Source organism: Gorilla gorilla, chromosome 9 (assembly GCF_029281585.2).
Source record: "Gorilla gorilla gorilla isolate KB3781 chromosome 9, NHGRI_mGorGor1-v2.1_pri, whole genome shotgun sequence".
Lineage (NCBI taxonomy): Eukaryota > Metazoa > Chordata > Mammalia > Primates > Hominidae > Gorilla > Gorilla gorilla.
Genome location: NC_073233.2, coordinates 7,156,304 through 7,174,111, shown reverse-complemented (window position 1 = coordinate 7,174,111; position 17,808 = coordinate 7,156,304). Strand labels below are relative to the sequence as shown.

General features: G+C 64.3%; 1 protein-coding gene across 5 annotated transcripts; it reads right to left on the bottom strand.

The window, feature by feature from the left end:
- Nucleotides 1-1,528: 1,528 nt before the first annotated feature.
- Nucleotides 1,529-17,808, bottom strand: EPS8L2 (EPS8 signaling adaptor L2). 5 transcript variants are annotated; one of them, XM_031016168.3, is made up of 22 exons: nt 17,646-17,798; nt 17,121-17,260; nt 14,499-14,620; nt 14,342-14,397; nt 13,469-13,533; nt 8,999-9,160; nt 8,436-8,585; nt 8,273-8,352; nt 7,992-8,134; nt 7,843-7,913; nt 7,504-7,630; nt 7,204-7,292; nt 7,005-7,079; nt 6,621-6,769; nt 6,365-6,497; nt 5,907-6,019; nt 4,431-4,536; nt 3,412-3,531; nt 3,089-3,161; nt 2,773-2,953; nt 2,505-2,637; nt 1,529-2,355 (listed from the first exon to the last, which is right to left on the bottom strand). In XM_031016168.3, the coding sequence occupies exons 3-22, from the start codon at nt 14,540-14,542 to the stop codon at nt 2,275-2,277; spliced, it is 2,151 nt and encodes a 716-aa protein (XP_030872028.3). In that variant the 5' UTR covers nt 14,543-14,620; nt 17,121-17,260; nt 17,646-17,798; the 3' UTR covers nt 1,529-2,274. The 5 variants fall into 5 exon arrangements, with proteins under 5 accessions (XP_030872028.3, XP_063566911.1, XP_063566912.1 ...); XM_063710841.1 differs by having other exon boundaries at nt 17,133-17,260; nt 17,646-17,735; XM_063710842.1 differs by having other exon boundaries at nt 17,133-17,338; nt 17,646-17,734.

Sequence of the window (17,808 nt, the reverse complement as noted above, 5' to 3'; positions counted from 1 at the left end):
AGCCAGCCCACCCGATGCCAGGTGACCCTGTGCCCATCACCAGGCCGGTGGGGTCGGTGGTCCCATCTGCTCTTGAGGGGGGTCTCAGGAGGTGGCAGGAAGCCCTTTGGAAGAAACGGGAGGTAATTTCTGGAAGCCCAGAGGTCCGAGCAGACAGCTGGGGCCAGGGTGCCTCGGGCTCAGGGCTCCTGGGGTGGGAGCCTGCTTGGGGCCTAGGGCTGGGATCTGGGGGCTGGAGTCTGGGGGTCTGGCTTCCTGGGGCCTCCTCAGCTGTGCAGGTGGCAGAGTGGGGCACAGCAGGTGGGGGGGCTCTAAATGGGGCTGGGGGAGGTGGGCAGGGAGAGGGCTGAAGAAGCAGGTGTAGATCTGGGGCCCTCAGAAGCTGAGCAGCCCAGCCTGGAGGCTGCATATGAAGCCCAGACCATCCTGGTGGAGGCAGGGTCCTGTTGCTGGGGGTGGTCGGGGAGTGGGCAGCCTCCCTCACTTCCAAGGACTGGCATCCTGGGGCCCACAGAGGCCCCTTTTGGAGCAGATATAGCCCCGGTGCCTATCCCCGTCCTGAGGTGGTGGCTCAGCAGGCAGCGGGAGCTGCAGGTTGCAGGGAGGAGGGCCGGTGCCCCCATCCCTCCCCTTTTCCTCTTGGACCTGTCTCTCTCTCTGCAGGGTCCATCTGACAGGGTGCAGGGGCCTCTTCCGGGGGCCTGGAGGAGTGGTGGTGGCCATCAAGCCCGGGTCATGGCTCAGAGGGCACCAGACACTCCCTGCTGCCCCGACCAGACACTGTGGTTAAGACTTGGCCTAGTGTGGCCTGAGCTGTGAGTCAGGGCTTCTGTGGCCTGGTGTCCAGGCCTGGCTGGGTGGTGGACCAGGCAAGGGACACGCCCCCCCCCAGCCCAGCCCCACAGTCACCCCTGCCCAGGCCAAGACCCCAGGACTGCGTCCCCGGCTGCTCCGCACCAGGGTTGGGTTCACGGCTGCTATGGGGACACATGGGTTGTGGGTTGCCCCCTGCCACCAATCCAGGGCGAGGGCACCCCTGGCGGCCACTCACGGCAGCACATGGAGCGGCCGGCAGAGGGCCCCAAAGGCCCCTCCAAGGGTGCGGCTCAGGTGGATGCCAGATGGGCGGTCAGGTGCCCCTCCCACGCAGGGTGCTGAGTGTGGCCTGCTCCCCCTTCTCGGGAGCCTCCGTCAGCCTGGGCTAAGATCTCCAAATCCAGTTTCAGCCTTGCCTTCTGACTCATGGCCCTCCTGGGGCCTGCCGACCGTCTGGCCGAGCTGGCTCTGTCCCCACCGCTCCCACTAGGGTTGTGCCCAGCGAAAGCCGGGCTTGGATGACACGCTTTGGGCCTTCTGGTCGCTGGGCCTGGGAGGGCCACAGGAAGAGAAGTGGGCAGGGTCCCCTCTGGGCTCAGGGGCAGAGCAGCCTGGCGGCTGGCCGGCCCTCTGCCCGGCAGTGCTTAGAAAAGGTGCAGTTTCCGGGGGCTCCAGGACCCACTCCCACTCCCAGAGAACTGAGACACACGGCTCCTGGGAGACTTAACTGGTTTAATTGCTTAGCCCTGGTGCCTCAGCCACCTCTCATCTGTAGGGTGAGACTCAAGTCCAGGCACCAAGACACACCAGCACCCCCAACACCATGCGGGGATCATTGGCCTGAAACTTGGCCGGAGAAAGCTCCAGTCCTGGGCCTGTGAGGGTGGGCACTGGGAGTGTCTGAAGCCGGCACGGTGTCCCCTGCGTTGTCGGCCCTTGCAGGTGAAGTGTGTGTTGTTTCCCCACTTTCCCCCGAATGGCACCCACGGCCTCCTGCTGGAGCCCCTCCCGGGCCCCCCTCAGGGAGCAGAACTCTGCGTGTGTGCGAGGTTCAGCCCGGCCAGCCTGGAGCTCCAGCCCACCCTGGGGTGTGGATGGATGTAGAAGTGGGTGGGGATGGGGGAGCATCACAGGGGCCAGGACCCCCCACGTGCACAGGGGAGGCCAGAGAAAGAGGCCCCAGCCCCAGGGAGTTCTGTGGCCTCAGGAGAAGGTGGGAAAGGGGCTGGCACCACCAAGCAGCAGGTTTGGCTGAGATTGGTCTTGGTGTGGGCTGGGGCCTTGGGTACTACTTGGCCTAAGGATGGGCCTTGTGCCTCCAGACAGGGGCAGGGACCCCTAGCCAGCACCACACCCCCTCCGTGTCCTTGGTACAAAATACATACACATATAAAAATAATACTCCATGCATTGTGGGTGGGCTTCCCCTCCGCAGGCCCCAGCCCAAGGCAGCTGGGCCTAGCTGTCCTCCCCCCTCCTCTGATTCATGGAATGAAACTTGTTCATGAGTTCTTCCAGCTCCGACCCACTTTGCTGCTTCTAGGGAGGAGAAATGGGGGCATCCTCAGCCGGGGGTCCCACGTGTCTGGGTGCCGGCCTCCCCCTTGCTCTGCGACCCCAGGAACCGGCGGGGGAGGGGAGGGCGCACGGGCAGGAGGGGCGTGGCGCCGGAGCGCAGGCGGGCTCACCTCCAGGAAGGCCTTCTGCACGGTGAGCTGGCTGTACACGCGGACGCCCTCCTCGCCGCACACTTTCTTCAGCTCCTCCTTGTTGAGGGAGAAGAGCTGCGGCCCGGTCAGGATGCCCAGGTTCTCCACGATCCTGGGGGCGGGCAGGTGGGCGTCAGGGCCGCGCTGTGGGCGAGGCTGCCTGGCCCCCGCCCCGACCGCTCCGCACCTTCGGCCGCACCTCCCACCCCTCGCCCCGGGCTCCAGCTCATCCCCCGCCCCCGCTCACCGCGGGCTGAAGGCCTTGGCTTCCAGCCAGGCGCGGACCTCGTCCGGACCCGACTCGTAGGTGAGCGGCTGGCTCACGGGCTGGCTGCGCTCCACGCGGAAGTGCCTCTGTGGCTGCGCCCTGATGTTGCTGATTTTCCGGATGAGCTCGTCGTTGACCTCGTCCATGTGCTGCATGAGCTCTGAGGGGGTGCGCGACTCAGGCCCGCCGCTGCCTTGCCCCTGCCCCCGCCCCCGGCCCAGGGACCCCCCCCCCACACTTCCTCCCCCAGGTGGCCCTGGGCCCGGGACCCCCGCCTCGAAGCAGCAGCTCTCACCGTCTTTGTTCCCCGGGAAGCTTGGGGGCAGCTTGTGGGTCGGGCTGGCGGGGCCCCAGTACTTCTGACCGGCCTGCGGGGGCGGGGGGCGATTAGGCTCCCCACGCCTCGCCCCCGCCTCCCAGCACCTGCCCGGGACCTCCCCACCCCGCCAATCCCCCTACAGCCCCGGCCTGCGGACCAGCCCTTCCCTTCTGCCCAGGGAGCCCTGCACCTGCCCCAGTCTCTCCAGCCGCGGGGCTGACCTTGGGGCGGGGCTAGGTGCAGGCGGGGCTGCTCCAGGAAGCTGGGGGCTGCGACCCCAGGGACCCCCGCGGGCTCACCTGCTCGAACGGGGCGCCGGCGTCCTCGGGCCGCGCCTCGCCTAGGATGTTGCAGGGCACGTACCCCGCCTGGCCGCTGCGGCTGCGCAGCTTCCACCACTGCCGGCCGTCCTCCAGCACCTGCGGGGCGCGCCGTCAGCCCCTCCCCACACCCAGGCTCTGCGGGGCTGGGACCACCCGCTGGCGCCGCTTTACAGAGGTCGAGGAGCGCCCTAGGGTCTCCCGGAGCCCCGCTTCGCTCCATTCTCTCCGCACCCCCGTTTCCACCCCTCCATCCCTCGCTGGGCTGCTCCTCCCCCACCCTGCCTCAAGGAGTCTGGGGGACCCTTTTTTTCTCTGAGACAGGATCTCACTCTGCTGCCCAGGCTGGAATGCAGTGGTGCAATCACTGCCCACTGCAGCCTCGACCTCCTGGGTTCAGGCGATCCCTCCACCTCAGCCTCCAGAGTAGCTGGGACCACAGGCGCACACCACCACATCCAGATAATTTTTATGTTTTTTGTAGAGATGGGGTTTTGAGGTGTTGCCCAGGCTTGTCTCGAACTTGTGGGCTAAAGGGATCCTCCCGCCTTGGCCTCCCAGTGCTGCGGTTACAGGCGTGAGCCGCCAAGCCAGGCTGTGGATGTGGCCCACTCCCCCCTAGCCTGCTCCACTTTCTGTCCCCCAGTGGGTGGCCTGGATTCCGGCTGGCAGATGCGGCCAGTGCAGATGTGGGGGCTCCTGGGTGGGTGTGAATGACAGGCCCCCGCTGGGTCCACGTGGTGCAGATGCTTCCCCCAGCCTGGCATAGGGGTCCCTGCATGCCTTTGGGGAGCCCCAAGATGGGAAGGCCCCTCCAACAGGCTGGGGATCCTGATCAGAGACCAAGGGCGGGGACCCTGGAGAAAGGGGCCGGCAGCTGTGCCCCGTCCTGGCATCACCCAGCCTGGCCCTAGACTGCTCCCCACCTCCCCTGGTAGCCCCTCCCTTGAAGCCCTGCCCTGTTTCCCCCTCTTGGACCCCGTCCTCCAGCCCCTCACCTCTAGGACCTCATCCTTGAGCACCGATAGCTCGTTGGCATTTCGGGCTGTGAAGTCGTACAGGATCTTGACGTACTTGGCCATGGCTGGTGTTGGCTGGTAGCCCCTGTGAGGAACAGGAGGGGCTGAGGCCCAGGCTGGTGGGGGTCTCCTCTGAGCCCTGGGCAGTGGCTGGGGGGCAGCAGCTTTCCAGGTGCACGACTGGCTGCCTCTTTTCTGTTCTGGAGGTCACCGTGGAGAGAGGCTGCAGGCAGCGTCAGCCCGGAATGGAAACTGTGACAGCCCCAGAGCTTTGGGGCCCTGCGTGGAGGCGGGGCAGGCAGGAGGTGGGCGTGGCGCAGGGGCCTGCGGTACAGCAAGGCTGGCCCATCCCAGGCCACCTCAGGGGTCTCCAGTCCAGCACCCCAGGGGAACCAGAGCCAGGGGCGTTCCTGGGAAACGCCAGGGTCACAGCTCCCCCCAGCTGGCCAGTGAGGGCCCGCATGTCTTCAGAGCCATGGCCCCTCTGAGGACTGAACACAGCCCAAATGGTCCAGTGGAGGACGGGTCTCAAGTTCCTCTCTGTGGGGTGGGACCTGCACCTCAAAAGCGCGTGGGGGCTGGCCCTGGCTAAGGGGTCCTGGCTTTGGCATGTAGCAGGCCTGTGGCTGTCACCTGGCCAGGCCGTCCATCCTGGTCAGTGTGGCCCTGGTCATCAGGGCAGCTCCCGTGTCCAGGTGCTCAGGGAAATGAAGTGGCCATGGACTGTCAGGACAGGGCCAGGGTGGACAGACCAAGAGCTGAAGTCAAAGGGTGGAAATGTTTTTAAGTGTGGTCCTAGGCCAGGGACCACGGGAGCCAGGCTGACACTGTGGGCAAGGGGAGGCCATGCTTGCTTAGAAGATGGATTTCTGGCCCCTCTTTACCCCAAAATTGAATCCTGGGGTGTGGGAGGGTCAGGGGCTTCCCATGCAGATTGGACCAGGAATGAGCACAGAAGGGAAGAGGGGAGGCAAGGAAAGACGGGACTCCCCTAGTGCCATAGGCTTGTTCTTTGTCCTCTTTGGAAACGGTTGGGGCTGGGGGTGGGGGGAGGGGAGGAGCTTCACTAGCCCAGAACCCCAGTCTCCTCTTTTGGCTCTACCAGAGGTTGGGCCTGAATCAGTCCCAACAGCCCCAACAGGATGCCAGTGTTTGGTGAAACCACTCAAGTTCAGTGGTTTAGTAGTTTCTAACCTTGGTTCTAAAACATACATGTGGATGCACAGAAAGAGCTGATATATTAGGGTAGAGAATTTGTGTATGACTTTTGAAATGTTTCCTTTAATTATATATCATGCGGTTAAAATGAAAACCGCTTCAAATCTGGAAAAGTATTTTAAACCACTTGAACAATGCACTTGCCACCACCTGGCGGCAGCGTACCCATATGTTTTTAGAGACTGTAGGTTCTGAAGGGTTTCACTTTCATGCTCCCTCACTTTGAGGGGGGCTTACCTGTGAGTATGTGGGGAGCTGACTGATGGTAGGGCATCCCCCGGGGGGGTGGGCTCTGAAGTGGGGCTGTGCCTCTGGGAGTTTCGTATGGACTGTCGGCTCACTGGACTCACCTGTGGGGAAGGTGGGTGACCTGAGTTAGACATGGGGCGGGGCTGGGTAAGGAGGGCAGGGGCAGGCTGGGTCCCAGGACGAGGGGGCATATGACAGGGGCTGGGCTAATGTCCTGTGACTGACGCACCACTGAGGGTGATGAAGCCTGATGCCCGGTGATGCCAGCATGGGCTGCCTCTCCTGGCAGGGGCTGGGGCAGCTGAGCTGTGGCTGAAGGGGCGGTGGATGTCAGGGCCGGGGAGGGGAGCTCCGGTGAGGGGTGGGTGTCGGGGCCGGGGAGGGGAGCTCCGGTGAGGGGTGGGTGTTGGGGCTGGGGTGGGGATGGGGGCTGCTGGTGCTCTCACCTCCTCGATGGGGGCAGACGCCAGCCCCTCCACCTCCCAGGGGGCCTCCTGCAGCACATCCACAGGAGGCTCCCAGCCGCTGTGGAACTTGGGCACGTAGAGGGGCACCTGCAGCTCCCGCGGCCACTCGGAGCTGGGGTGAGAGGTCCTGAAGTCAGCCCTGCCTCTCCAGAACTGGCCCACCAGGACCCCCTTGCTGGCCCCCATGCAGCGCTGGCCCCCCGTGAAGCCCCGGCACTGCTCTGCCCTGCCCTACCGGGGCCGCATCCAGCTCTCTCCCAGTGACTCCCACAGCGACATCTCCTTAGGGACCAGGTGGCCGCGCAGGAAGTCCACGGCATCTCGGGAGAGCAGTGGGCAGGAGACGGAGCGTGCGATGTCTGGGCCACTGCAGGTGTTGACGATCTGGGGCACAGTGAGGTTCAGAGGGGTCTGAGGCCCACAGACCCTGGCCCAGCACCCCCGTAGTTCCACAGGCTGGCCCTCGGGAAGGGACTTTGGACCCCAGGGAGAGTGGCCACACAGCGTGAACCGGGCTGCCCAAGGCGGGCACCTGCTGCCCCAACCCCGACCCCGGAGAGATGCTCCAGAGGCCTCTGGGCCCCCACCCTGCGCGCCCCTGCCACCCGGCCCCAGGCACCAGGTCCAGAGGCCCGAAGAGGAAGTGCACGAGCTCCGCAGCGCTGGGGTTCTGGATGTGCTTCTGCAGCTTTGCCTGGGGGTGGGAACAAGTGATCAGGGGCCGGGCCGGGCCGGGCCGGGGTGGGGTGGGGCGGGGCGGGGCCTCCACCCTCCCCTCAGCACAGACAGTGGGGCAGGGCTGGGGCCACCGGACTCACCAGCAAGTTAATCGCCAGCTTGATTTTCTGGAAGCAGTCGATGAACTCGCCCTCAGAGGGGGGCCGTGCCCGCAGTGTGAGGACGCCCTCTGGCATGGGAGGCACCGTGTGAGCCAGGCTGGCCCTGATCTCCCTGGCCCCTGCGCCTTCTGTCCCATGCAGCCCATCTGTTTGGGCTGGACCTTCCTCCACCTCCATGAGTAGCCCCCATGGATGTCCCTGGCCCCGTCCCCGTCCCTGTCCCCTGCACCTGCCGGCCCCGTCCCCTGCACCTGCCGGCCCCGTCCCTGTCCCCTGCACCTGCTGGCGCCTTCTTGCCCTTCTTCTTCCCCTTCTTCCGCTGGTTCAGCTGCTTGAAAGCCTCGGCCGCCTTCTGCAGCCGGGCCACAAACCACTCGATGTCGTCCAGGGCGCAGTTGAGGATTTGCTGGGGTCAGAGGGGGTCAGGGGTCAGCCTCAGGCACTCCCCACCGCCCCGCCCTGCTGCAGGGACAGCCCCACAGGTGATGGGAGGAGCTGGGCCCCACACCTTCGGAGGGGCAGCCACAGGCTGGGGACTGGCTGGAGGAACAGCAAGGACCAGTGTCTACTGCTGGGGGCGGGGAAGAGAGGGGACACCTGCCAGGCCCGGGCACCCACCGTCTCCTTCTCTATCTTCTGAGCCAGCAGGGCCCGCGGCTCCTCCTCCTGTGACTCCCGACGGCGGAAACCTGATGGGGGACACGGCGGCTGCTCACCGAGCCCCCCACAACGAGCCCTGTGGAGCCCCCTCCAGCCCCTCGGCCTACCTGGCTCGCTGAGTGGCACCTGCGGGCCTACGCGATTCTTGGCCTCCGGGGAATCCCCGCCGCGGTGCTGGAAGGGGATGGGTGCCGGGCCCTGGGGAGGAGGCAGGATGGACTGCCGCTGCCGAATCTTCTCCTGGTGTCCTCTGGAGGGCGAGGGGGTCCTGCTCAGCCCCGCCGGGAACGCACCTGACCCTCCCTCCCTACAGGGCTCCTCCCCTCCCCTCCCGGCTCCTCCCCTCTCCTCCCCGCCCCCTGCGACCCCGCTCCGCCCGCTGCCCTACTTCAGGGTCTGCGGCCGCATCTTCTTGCCCAGTCGGCAGTCGGCCAACGCGCTCTCGATGTCCTCGTGCACCAGCTCTGCCTGGGAAAGCGGGCGTCAAGCGGCCAGGAGGGTGGGGCGCGGCGCTGCGGAGCCCCACCCTGCCCCGCCCGGCACCGCCTCACCTCCACCTCATCGCAGTGGAAGAAGTGGACATCCGGCTTGCTCTGCTCCGAGTCCTGGCACACGAGCAGCAGCACAGATGGGTAGCGCAGCTGGTTGAGGACCGTCTGGCTGTGCTGCACCGTGGGCAGCGGGAAGTTTTCCAGCTCCTCCTGCAGGTACATCGCGCGAACACGACTCGCACCCGGGGTCTGGGCACTCTGGCAGGGAGTGGCTGGAGCTATGGGCACCCGCGAGGCACTGGCAGGGAGTGGCCGGAGCTGTGGACACGCCTGGAGCACAGGCCCCTCTGGCGCCGCTGGGGAATGGGCTCCCAAAGATGAGGACTAGGCCCGGGACACACCCCGCAGCTGTACAGCAAGGCTGACCCCGGCTTCCAAACTTCCCTGGACTCTCAGCTCTATGCGGCCCTCTGCCCACCCTTGTCCCATCCTCTTCCAGGGACCAGAATGATAGGGCATGGCCGGCCCTGCAGAGAGGACCGGCCGCACATCGGGGCTGCAGCCGGTGGCTGCCACCGCCTCTACCCACTGTGCTCCCTGTCCCCCGCGGCGCTGGGCCCCACCTGAGACTCGATGTCCAGCAGCCGCAGCGACTGGTCGTTCACCTGCAGCAGCATCTCCTGGGTCCAGATCTTCTCCTTGGAGCTCAGCTGCACCAGCTTCCGGATGGCGTCGTCCACAGACGTGATGGCTTCGCTCTTGTCCATGATGAATGTGGCCAGGTGCTGGGGGTGGGCAGGTGGTCACTGCTGGGCAGAGCCCTCCTTGTGTCGAAAGCCCAGACCCCAGGGGCCACAGCCTGAGGGGCTGAGGGGCCACAGCCAATCCTGGGTAGGGGGCTAGAACGGGGACCGGCCCCGCCTTTGGTGGGGGGAGTCTCTATTCTGCCTTGGCAGGCATCTGTAGGGGCCATGCTTATGTCCTGAAACTATCCTCAAAAGAATTCCAACTGCTGCCCGGCCCCGCGCCACCGTCCTCACCCGCCCACCTCCTGGTGCAGGCTCAGTACCCGCCCACTGCACTGGCTTTGCCAGCCTCCCCAGCTGTCTTCCTTCTCAGAGGTCCCCTCTGTGGCCACCTGGCTACAATGCCAGCCGTCACCCCATCCCGACCTGCCCTAATTCCCTGAATCAGACCCAACGTCGCGCCGCACGTGGTATGCTGTGCGTCCAGCGTGCTCGCTACTCCAAGGCACTGTTCCGGTTGCCACTTGCTAAGCTGTGTCCCCAGGTCCAGGGCAAAGCCTGGTGCACAGAGGACCCTCCACAAGTGTGTGCGGGATGCGTCCATCCCTGAGGATCTGCGGCCAGCCTGGCCCCTGCCCTGTGCCCTCCACCTCTCCTCTTTCCAGGCCTGGCTCAGGCCCCCTCCTCCAGCCAAGCTGCCCTGTTCACTAAGTAAAACCCTCCCACGAAGGGTTGGCCGTTCGGTGCACAATGCTGGCACAGCTGGATAAACACTAACTTGAACTACAGGACAGTCAAAGACAACCACAAAACGCAAAACATAAAAGTTTGTGTGGCCGGGCACGGTGGCTCACATCTATCATCCCAGCACTGCGGGAGGCCGAGGCGGGTGGATCACCTGAGGTCAGGAGTTCGAGACCAGCCTAGCCAACATGGTGAAACCGTGTCTCTACTAAAAATACAAAAAATTAGCCAGGCATTGTGGCGGGCGCCTGTAATCCCAGCTACTCGGGAGGCTGAGGTGGGAGAATCACTTGAACCCAGGAGGCAGAGGTTACAGTGAGCCAAGATTGCACCACTACACTCCAGGCTGGGCAACAGAGCAAGACTCTGTCTCAAAAAAAAAAAAAAAGATCGGGTGCAGTGGCTCATGCCTGTAATCCCAGCACTTTGGGAGGCCGAGGCGGGCGGATCACAAGGTCAGGAGATTGAGATCATCCTGGCTAATATGGTGAAACCCCGTCTGTACTAAAGATATAAAAAATTAGCTGGGTGTGGTGGTGCGTGCCTGTAATCCCAGGTACTGGGGAGGCTGAGGCAGGAGAATCACTTGAACCCTTGAGGCGGAGGTTGCAGTGAACCGAGATCACGCCACCGCACTCCAGCCTAGGTGACAGGGTGAGACTCTGTCTCAAAGAAAAAAAAAATTTAGCCAGGCGTGGTGGCGGGCGCCTGTAGTCCCAGCTACTCGGGAGGCTGAGGCAGGAGAATGGTTTGAACCTGGGAGGCAGAGGTTGCAGTGAGCTGAGATCGCGCCATTGCACTCCAGCCTGGGTGACAGAGCGAGACTCCGTCTCAAACACACAAACAAACAGAAACTGTGGTGATGAAGGCAGGCAGGTGTTGCCAGAGGTTGGGGGTAGCCACCAAGGTCGGGGATTCACAGGTTTGGAGTGATGGGGCTGATGGGTCTGACTATGGTGGCAACAGAACCACACCCCCACGTACACATGGCTTTTACTGTGTGATAACTCAGAAAAAAGCAAACTATGGACCCGGGCTCAGGTGCCCCCCACCCACTGTCAGGGCCAATCTGATCCGGCCCCCACCTGGCTGGAGAGACTTCCCACCAGACTCTCACCCTCTCTCTGGTCCCCAGTGTCCCCTGGTCCCCAGGGAGAGGCAGGAGAAAGCCCCACCCACCCTCCACTCCTCACTCTGTTGGCCTCTGGGCAGACGAGGCTCCTGCTGGCTGGGGGCCGGGCCAGGCCAGCTGGGGCCAAAGTCCAGGAGCCAGGCTGAGAGGCCCCAGGCTCCTCCCCAAGAGGGCAGAGTCCCTGAGAAAGGTGGTGGAGCTGCCCAGGAAGAGGGGACTAAAGTGAACTCGGCCACCGCTCTGTGCCTTCCCCTGGACACTGAGCTGGCCGAAGTCACCAGCCTGGCTGTATGCAGGGTCTAGCTGCCTAGGCTGCTGGGAGGGCCCTGGTCACCCAAAGCAGCCCGATTCAAGAGCTCAGGGACTCCTGATGGCTCTTTGGACCCATTGTACAGACGAGGAAACTGAGGCTCAACGAATAGTGACCTGTCTCACCTCTGCAGGTGTGGAGGACAGCAAGGGGGAACCGGGGGCACTTTGGGCCCCCAGCCAGGGCTGTTTGTGGCAGAAAGGACTGGCCCTGCAGGAGGACCCAGCTCCAGGCTCCCTCACCCTTCCTCCTTTTCCCAGTCCTGTAGGCTTGGACCACAGCCAGGAGCCCAGCTCGCACCCAGGCTTGGACCACAACCGGGAGCCCAGCTTGTACCCAGGCGCAGGGGCCTTTTTTTTTTTTTCCTTTTGAGATGGAGTCTCGCCCTGTCCCCCAGGCTGGAGTGCAGTGACACAATCTCGGCTCACCGCAACCTCCATTTCCCGGGTTCTAGTGATTCTCCTGTTTCAGCTTCCCAAGTAGCTGGGACTACAGGCTCTCACCACCACGTCCAGCTAAGTTTTGTATTTTTAGTAGAGATGGGGTTTCACCATGTTGGTCAGGCTGGTCTCGAACTCCTGACGTCAGGTGATCCACCCGCCTTGGCCTCCCAAAGTGCTGGGATTACAGGTATGAACAACCGCGCCTGGTCCCTTTTTTTTTTCTCTTTTTTGAGATGGAGTCTCGCTCTGTTGCCCATGCTGGAGTGCAGTGGTGCGATCTCGGCTCACTGCAACCTCCGCCTCCCGGGTTCCAGTGATTCTCCTGCCTCAGCCTCCCAAGTAGCTGGGATTATAGGTATGCACCACGACGCCTGGCTAATTTTGTATTTTCAGTAGACATGGGGTTTTGCCATGTTGGTCAGGCTGGTCTCGAACTTCTAACCTCAGATGATCCACCCACCTCAGCCTCCCAAAGTGCTGGGATTACAGGCATGAGCCACCGCGCCTGGCCTAAGACTCTGTTGCCCAGGCTGCTGGAGGGCCGTGGTGGGATCCTCCTGCCTGAGCCTCCCAAGTAGCTGGACTACAAGCTCACACTACCAGGCCTGGCTAGGAGGTGGGAGGATTGCTTGAGCCTAGGAGTTTGAGACCAGCCTGGGCAACATAGGGAGACTTCCATCTCCACAAAAAAATAAAATAATTAGATGGGCATGGTGGTGCCAGCCTGTAGGCCCAGCTACTGGGGAGGCTGAGGTGAGGGGATCACTTGAGTCCAGGAGGCGGAGGCTGTAGTGAGCCAAGATCGCACCACTGCACTCCAGCCTGGGCACCTGGGCGACAGAGCTAGACCCTGTCTCAAAACGAAAGAAAGAAAAGAAAAGAGAGAGAGACAGAGAGAGAGAGAAAGAAAGGAAGAAAAAAAGACACACACACACACACACACACACACACGCACACAAAACCCCCCAAAAAAACATTTCCTGAGTTCTCCGTGTCAGTGAAACTGACCTAGGAGAATAGAAAAGCCCTCAGGGCTGGCGGCTGGTCCGGCGCGTGCAGGCAGCCCTGTCTGAGCCCTGAGAAGCAGCCCGGGCCTCCCTGAATCCTCCATCAAGGGCGTCTTTGTTCTGCCTGCTCCCTCCCGATACAGTTCCTTGTTTTGGGGCCAGGATGATCATTTCCTCCAGGGGCTCTTCCCATCCAGGGTTGTGCAGCAGCCACAGTGTTTTCCCAGCACACCCTGGGCTGCCTCACCCCCCAGGCCGCGAGTTCCCAGGACTGGAACCAGAGGGGCGCTTTCCCCCACCCCGTGGCTGAGCCCGGGACAGTGTGGGCAGTTCTGGCTCTGGCCTCCCCCGGCCCCGTGGGTGTCAGAAGATGGGCTGACCACTCTCCCTGGAGCTTTCCTTCCTTCCTCCCTTCCTCCCTTCCCCCCTTCCTCCCTTTCTCTCTTTCTCTCTTTCGTTTTGAGACAGGGTCTAGCTCTGTCACCCAGGTGCCCAGGCTGGAGTGCAGTGGTGCGATCTTGGCTCACTACAGCCTCCGCCTCCCGGGCTCAAGTGACCCCCTCGCCTCAGCCTCCCCAGTAGCTGGGCCTACAGGCCGGCACCACCATGCCCATCTAATTATTTTATTTTTTGTGGAGACGAGAACCTGAGGACAGCCATGTCCTGAGGGTGCTCCCTGGGGGCGGAGCCTACCTGGGGGCGGGGCCTTACCTGGACATGGTACTGCGAGGTCTCGTGCATGATGACGTTGGAGTTGGAATACTTCTTCCTCTGCTCTGAACCGGGAGACACCAGTCACTCCCCCGACGGGCAGGACCCACAGCCTCCCGTCCAGTTGGGACTGGACCCACAAGGGAAGGTGGAGTCAAGCGGAGGGAGGCTGCTCCGTGGACCTCTTGGCCACCAGGAAGGATGTGGGTGTGAAATCAGGACCTGCAGGAAGCCCCCTCCCTCCCTCCAGGGAAGCCCCCTTGGAGAAGGACGCAGCTCGGAGAAGGCGACGGGCTTGCTCAGAGTGGGGACCAGCAGCCTGTGCCGGGGGGGTTTCTGTCCCGGAGGGTGAGGGGACAGGAAGGGGGTCCCAGCCCGGCTTCTTCCCACTCTGAGAGCTGCCAGCTTCACTCTCCCTGCCCTCCCAGGTCTTCCCGCTTTCCAGACTAGGCACCTTGTCCAAAGACATAAGTGAAGGGTGCATCTAGCTAGGGAGAGGGCAGGGTCGTCTCTGGGGAAGGGCAGAGTGGGGGGAAGTGGGGGCTGGCCAGGCCCCCCTCCTGGAGCAGACACCTGGCGGCTTATCCTGCCTGAACCTCCCTGTGATCAGGTTGCAGCAACGAGTGCAGTGGAATCAATATTGATGCTCCCTGAATTATTAGTAAAGGCCTCTCCCCTTACGGGTGTGGGGGAGGGGATCCAGTGGCCAGGAGCTTTCGGAAGGTTGATTAGGGTCCAGAGGCCTCCCTGGGCACCCAGGGATCCCCTGGGCCAGACCAGGCACAGCTGTGGGGCAGGAGCGGCTGTCCCCCACCTGGATGCAGTGCCCATTTCTCCCCTGTGACGTCCAGCCCGTTCTCAAACCTCACTCACCAAACAGGTCCTTGGGGCTCATCTTGGCCACACCGTCGGACCGGCCCAGGCTGCCACTGCAGGGGAGGGGCTGTCAGGGCAGGGCCGAACTGCACCCCTCCCTGGGGACTGTTCGGAGGGTGAGGGTGGGGTATTCGGGATGGGTGGGGGGGCTCACTTGGTGGCACCCGGGCAGCAGCTCACGGCCCCGGACTGGCTCATGGTGTCCTGGGTGGCAGCCAGCAGGAGAAGGGCAGACCTCAGTGTGGCCCGGGTCTGAGGCCAGTGCCTGTCCCACACCTGGGTGGACAGGAGGGCTGCGCTGACACTTCCTCCGGCCTGGCTGGTTCCTCCCCTCCTTCCCTGGGCCAGATCCCTGACTGGCCTGGCCTGGGTGGGGGTCCCTTGGGGGGCAGAGCTGCTGCCCGACATCCCAGTTGGCCCCACATCCCAGTTGGCCCCATGTCCCAGTTGACAGTCAATCAGCCTCGTCATGCCCCAGACCCTAGGTGCTCCACAGGGACCCCCAGAGGCTGACTGGGAGGCTCTGACAAGGGCCCTGGGGGCAGAAGGCGCCTTCTGAGCTGGGCAGCATGGAGTTTAAGGCCCTGGTGCTGTGGGGAGGGGGGTGGGATGGGTAAGGGGAGGGGGATGTGATGGGGGTGTGGGGGGAGGGGGGTGTGGTGGGGGTTGGGGGAGGGCGGGTGGGAGCTGCAGGATGGCAGGAGAGATGAGGCTGGAGTTGGGGTAGGTCCTGAAGTCCAGAGGGAGCCCGGCTCTAGCCGCCACTCCTGCCCCACCCCAGGCCTGCACCCCAAGGGGCTCCTGCACCCACATGTGGACTTGCCACCCACGCATGCCACCTCTGTCCAGGCCCCAGCAAAGAGGCCGGCCCTTGGCTCTTTCCTGGGCCTGGGAGACCTGGCAGGGAAGAGGCTGTGCGGGCAGGAAACCCTGGGGTCCCCGGGGTGCAGTGTTTCCTCACCCCGAGGGCAGGGATGCGGCCAGGTGGCCAGCGCAGAACCCCTGGCAGCAGCCAAGCCTAGCGGAGGGACCGGAGGGTGGGTGTGGTGGGGGCTGAGACTGGGAGCCAGTCCAGTGGCCCCAACACACAGTATCACTGCCCCTCCAACGAGGTAGGGTGGCTATGGGGCAGGTGCCTCTGGCCTCCCCCAGGGGCAGAATCCTCAGAGCCTGTCTTTGGGCTCCTAGTGTTGACCTCTCCCCCGAGCATTTTGGGGAAACTAAGGCCCAGCTGCCAGGGCAGACAGGTGGGTCTGATTTGGGCTGGACCCTAGGGCCTTCCCGGGGGGATGGACAGAGCCTGATGGCCCTGAACCAGGCTGACTTGTCCCAAGGGGACTATGCCCTGTGGGGACCTGGCTGTTCTGTGGCTCTGTGGTCAGCTCCCCACAGGTCCACACCATCCGCCTCCTGCCAGGGCTGCAGGGCTGTCCCCTGTGGCTTCAGAGTTTGGGTCTGCCAGGGTGGGGGTCACCAGCCACTGCTGTTGGTATGGAGGGTCAAGGGAGTGGCTCGGAGCACCTGGGACTTTCTGGTTTGACCAGGTCTGGCCTAGTGGGAGGGTCTGGGAGGCCCGGGGGCACTGCCTCTGACACGAGGGGCTGGGTGCACCAAGGGGGTATGGCCACTTCCTGCATCCATCTATCCGTGGAGAATGTCTGGAATGTTCACGGGCTCAGTGGCGAGCCTGAGTGTTTGCTTAATGGGATTCCTGGCGGGCTCCACCAAGGGCGCCAGGTACGTGTGTCCAGGCACACACCTGGGCGAGACACCAACGCACCCTTACAGACTCAGGCCTGCGGGCACGCAAACATGGAGGGCTGTGACACGCGACCCCCTGGGGAAGGCCAGGTTCCTGGCCTTCGGTTGCCTGCAGGGCATCGGGGACCTCAGGCCCAGGCAGGGCCGGGCAGCAGTGGGGTGGGTCCAGGTGTGGTGTCTGGGTCTGAAGCACATGGGTATGGGGCTGCCTCCTGCCCTGTGGGAGCCCCGCCCCCCTGGGGAGGCTTCTTTGGCCCACTGGTGGTGGGGACGAAGCCCTGGAGGCCCAGGCTGCACTTTGTACTGTGGTCATTTTCCCGGTGTGAAGTGAGGCAGAGCGGGGTGCCCGGTCAGTTGGGCTGTGGAGGGGAGGAGGTCCCAGCAGGGCAGGAGGGTAGAGGGACGGGCTCCAAGTTCAAATTCCAGCTCCACATGCTGAGTGACCTTGGGGAGGGGTCAGCTGAGTCACAGGGGCTCCAGGCTGCCCTCATAGGCGCTGGGTGGGGCCCTGGAATGGGGATGCCCCTCAGGCCCTGGCCCTGTCCTGGTTTGGAAGCTATGGCTTGAGGGAGGAAGGGATAAGCTGGGGAAGCTGAGGGTGGGAAAGGAGACCGAGGCAGGCGGAGAAGGCCCGGTGGGAGCGCTATGCCAACAAGGCCTGGGTGCTAAGCAGGCCCGGGAGAGGCTGGGACCCAGGAGGGGCCGCGAGGGGAGGAGGGGCTGCCGCCAGCTGGGCCTGCCTCCCAGCACAGCCGACCCAGGACTGAGCACGGGGTGGGTGGGGGCAGAGGTCCAGGCATGCCCGGCCCTGCCTCCCCCTCCCCTGCCACCAGGGACACCCCGCAGCAAGGGGCAACGCCAGGCAGCTGGACGCAGGGACCAGGAATCTAGGATGGCTGAAGTTCGCGTGCCCACAGGCTCCTGCCAGCCCACCCTTCTGCCTCTCCTGGCAGGGCCTCTGCAGCCCCTGTCCCAGCCTCCCCTCCTCCCTGAAACTCCCACCCCCAACCCTGACCTGGAGACTGACCCAGCTGGTGCTTCCCGGCCACTGGTTTCCTTCTGGGCTCCGACACCCAGGAAGTGCCTCCTGGCTCCGGCTCACAGGGAGTGGGTGTGCAGTGCTACCTCCACGGTCAGGCCCTCGGGAGGGTCCTGCTGCTCACAGAACCGGGAGAAGCCTCCCTACCACCAGCGCTCTCCAGACGCAGGGATTGCCCCCACCAAGCCCCAGAGCTGGGAGTGGGCAGGACGGGGCAGGTGAGTCACCCATCGCTGGCTTAAAAATATCCTTGCTCGCCGGCCGCCGCCCAGGACCGACGGGGGCAGGCCGGGCTGCAGCAGGACCCGTCCAGGAGAGCTGGGGACTCGACCAGGCCCCCAGCTCCTTGCCCCGCGCCCCGAGCCCGGCCGCCCTCCAAGTGCCCCGCGCCCTGCGACGCCGCGTTCGTCCCGGTGTCCTGAACCAGAAGCCCCGCGTCCCATCGCCACCGGGTAAACTGAGGCCCGGGCGGGCGCGCTCCCCCGTGTCCGCAGCGCTCACCTGCCTCCGGCGCCCCGCGCTCGGCCTGTCCCCTCGGCGCTCGTCCGTGCGTCCGTCTGTTCGCGCCTCGGCCGCGGCGCCAGGTCTCCCGCGGGCGGGTGGGACGCTCGGCGGGGCCGGGCGGGGCCGGGCCGGGCCGGGGCGGGGCCGGGAGAGGAGGAAC

Excerpts from the sequence above, each read along its gene's own strand:
- EPS8L2 (XM_031016165.3), bottom strand. The coding sequence starts at position 14,542 with ATGAGCCAGTCCGGGGCCGTGAGCTGCTGCCCGGGTGCCACCAA. Across the intron at positions 14,398-14,498 it reads TGCTGCCCGGGTGCCACCAA|TGGCAGCCTGGGCCGGTCCG; the intron begins GTGAGCCCCCCC and ends CCTCCCCTGCAG. Across the intron at positions 7,914-7,991 it reads GGTGCCACTCAGCGAGCCAG|GTTTCCGCCGTCGGGAGTCA; the intron begins GTAGGCCGAGGG and ends GTCCCCCATCAG.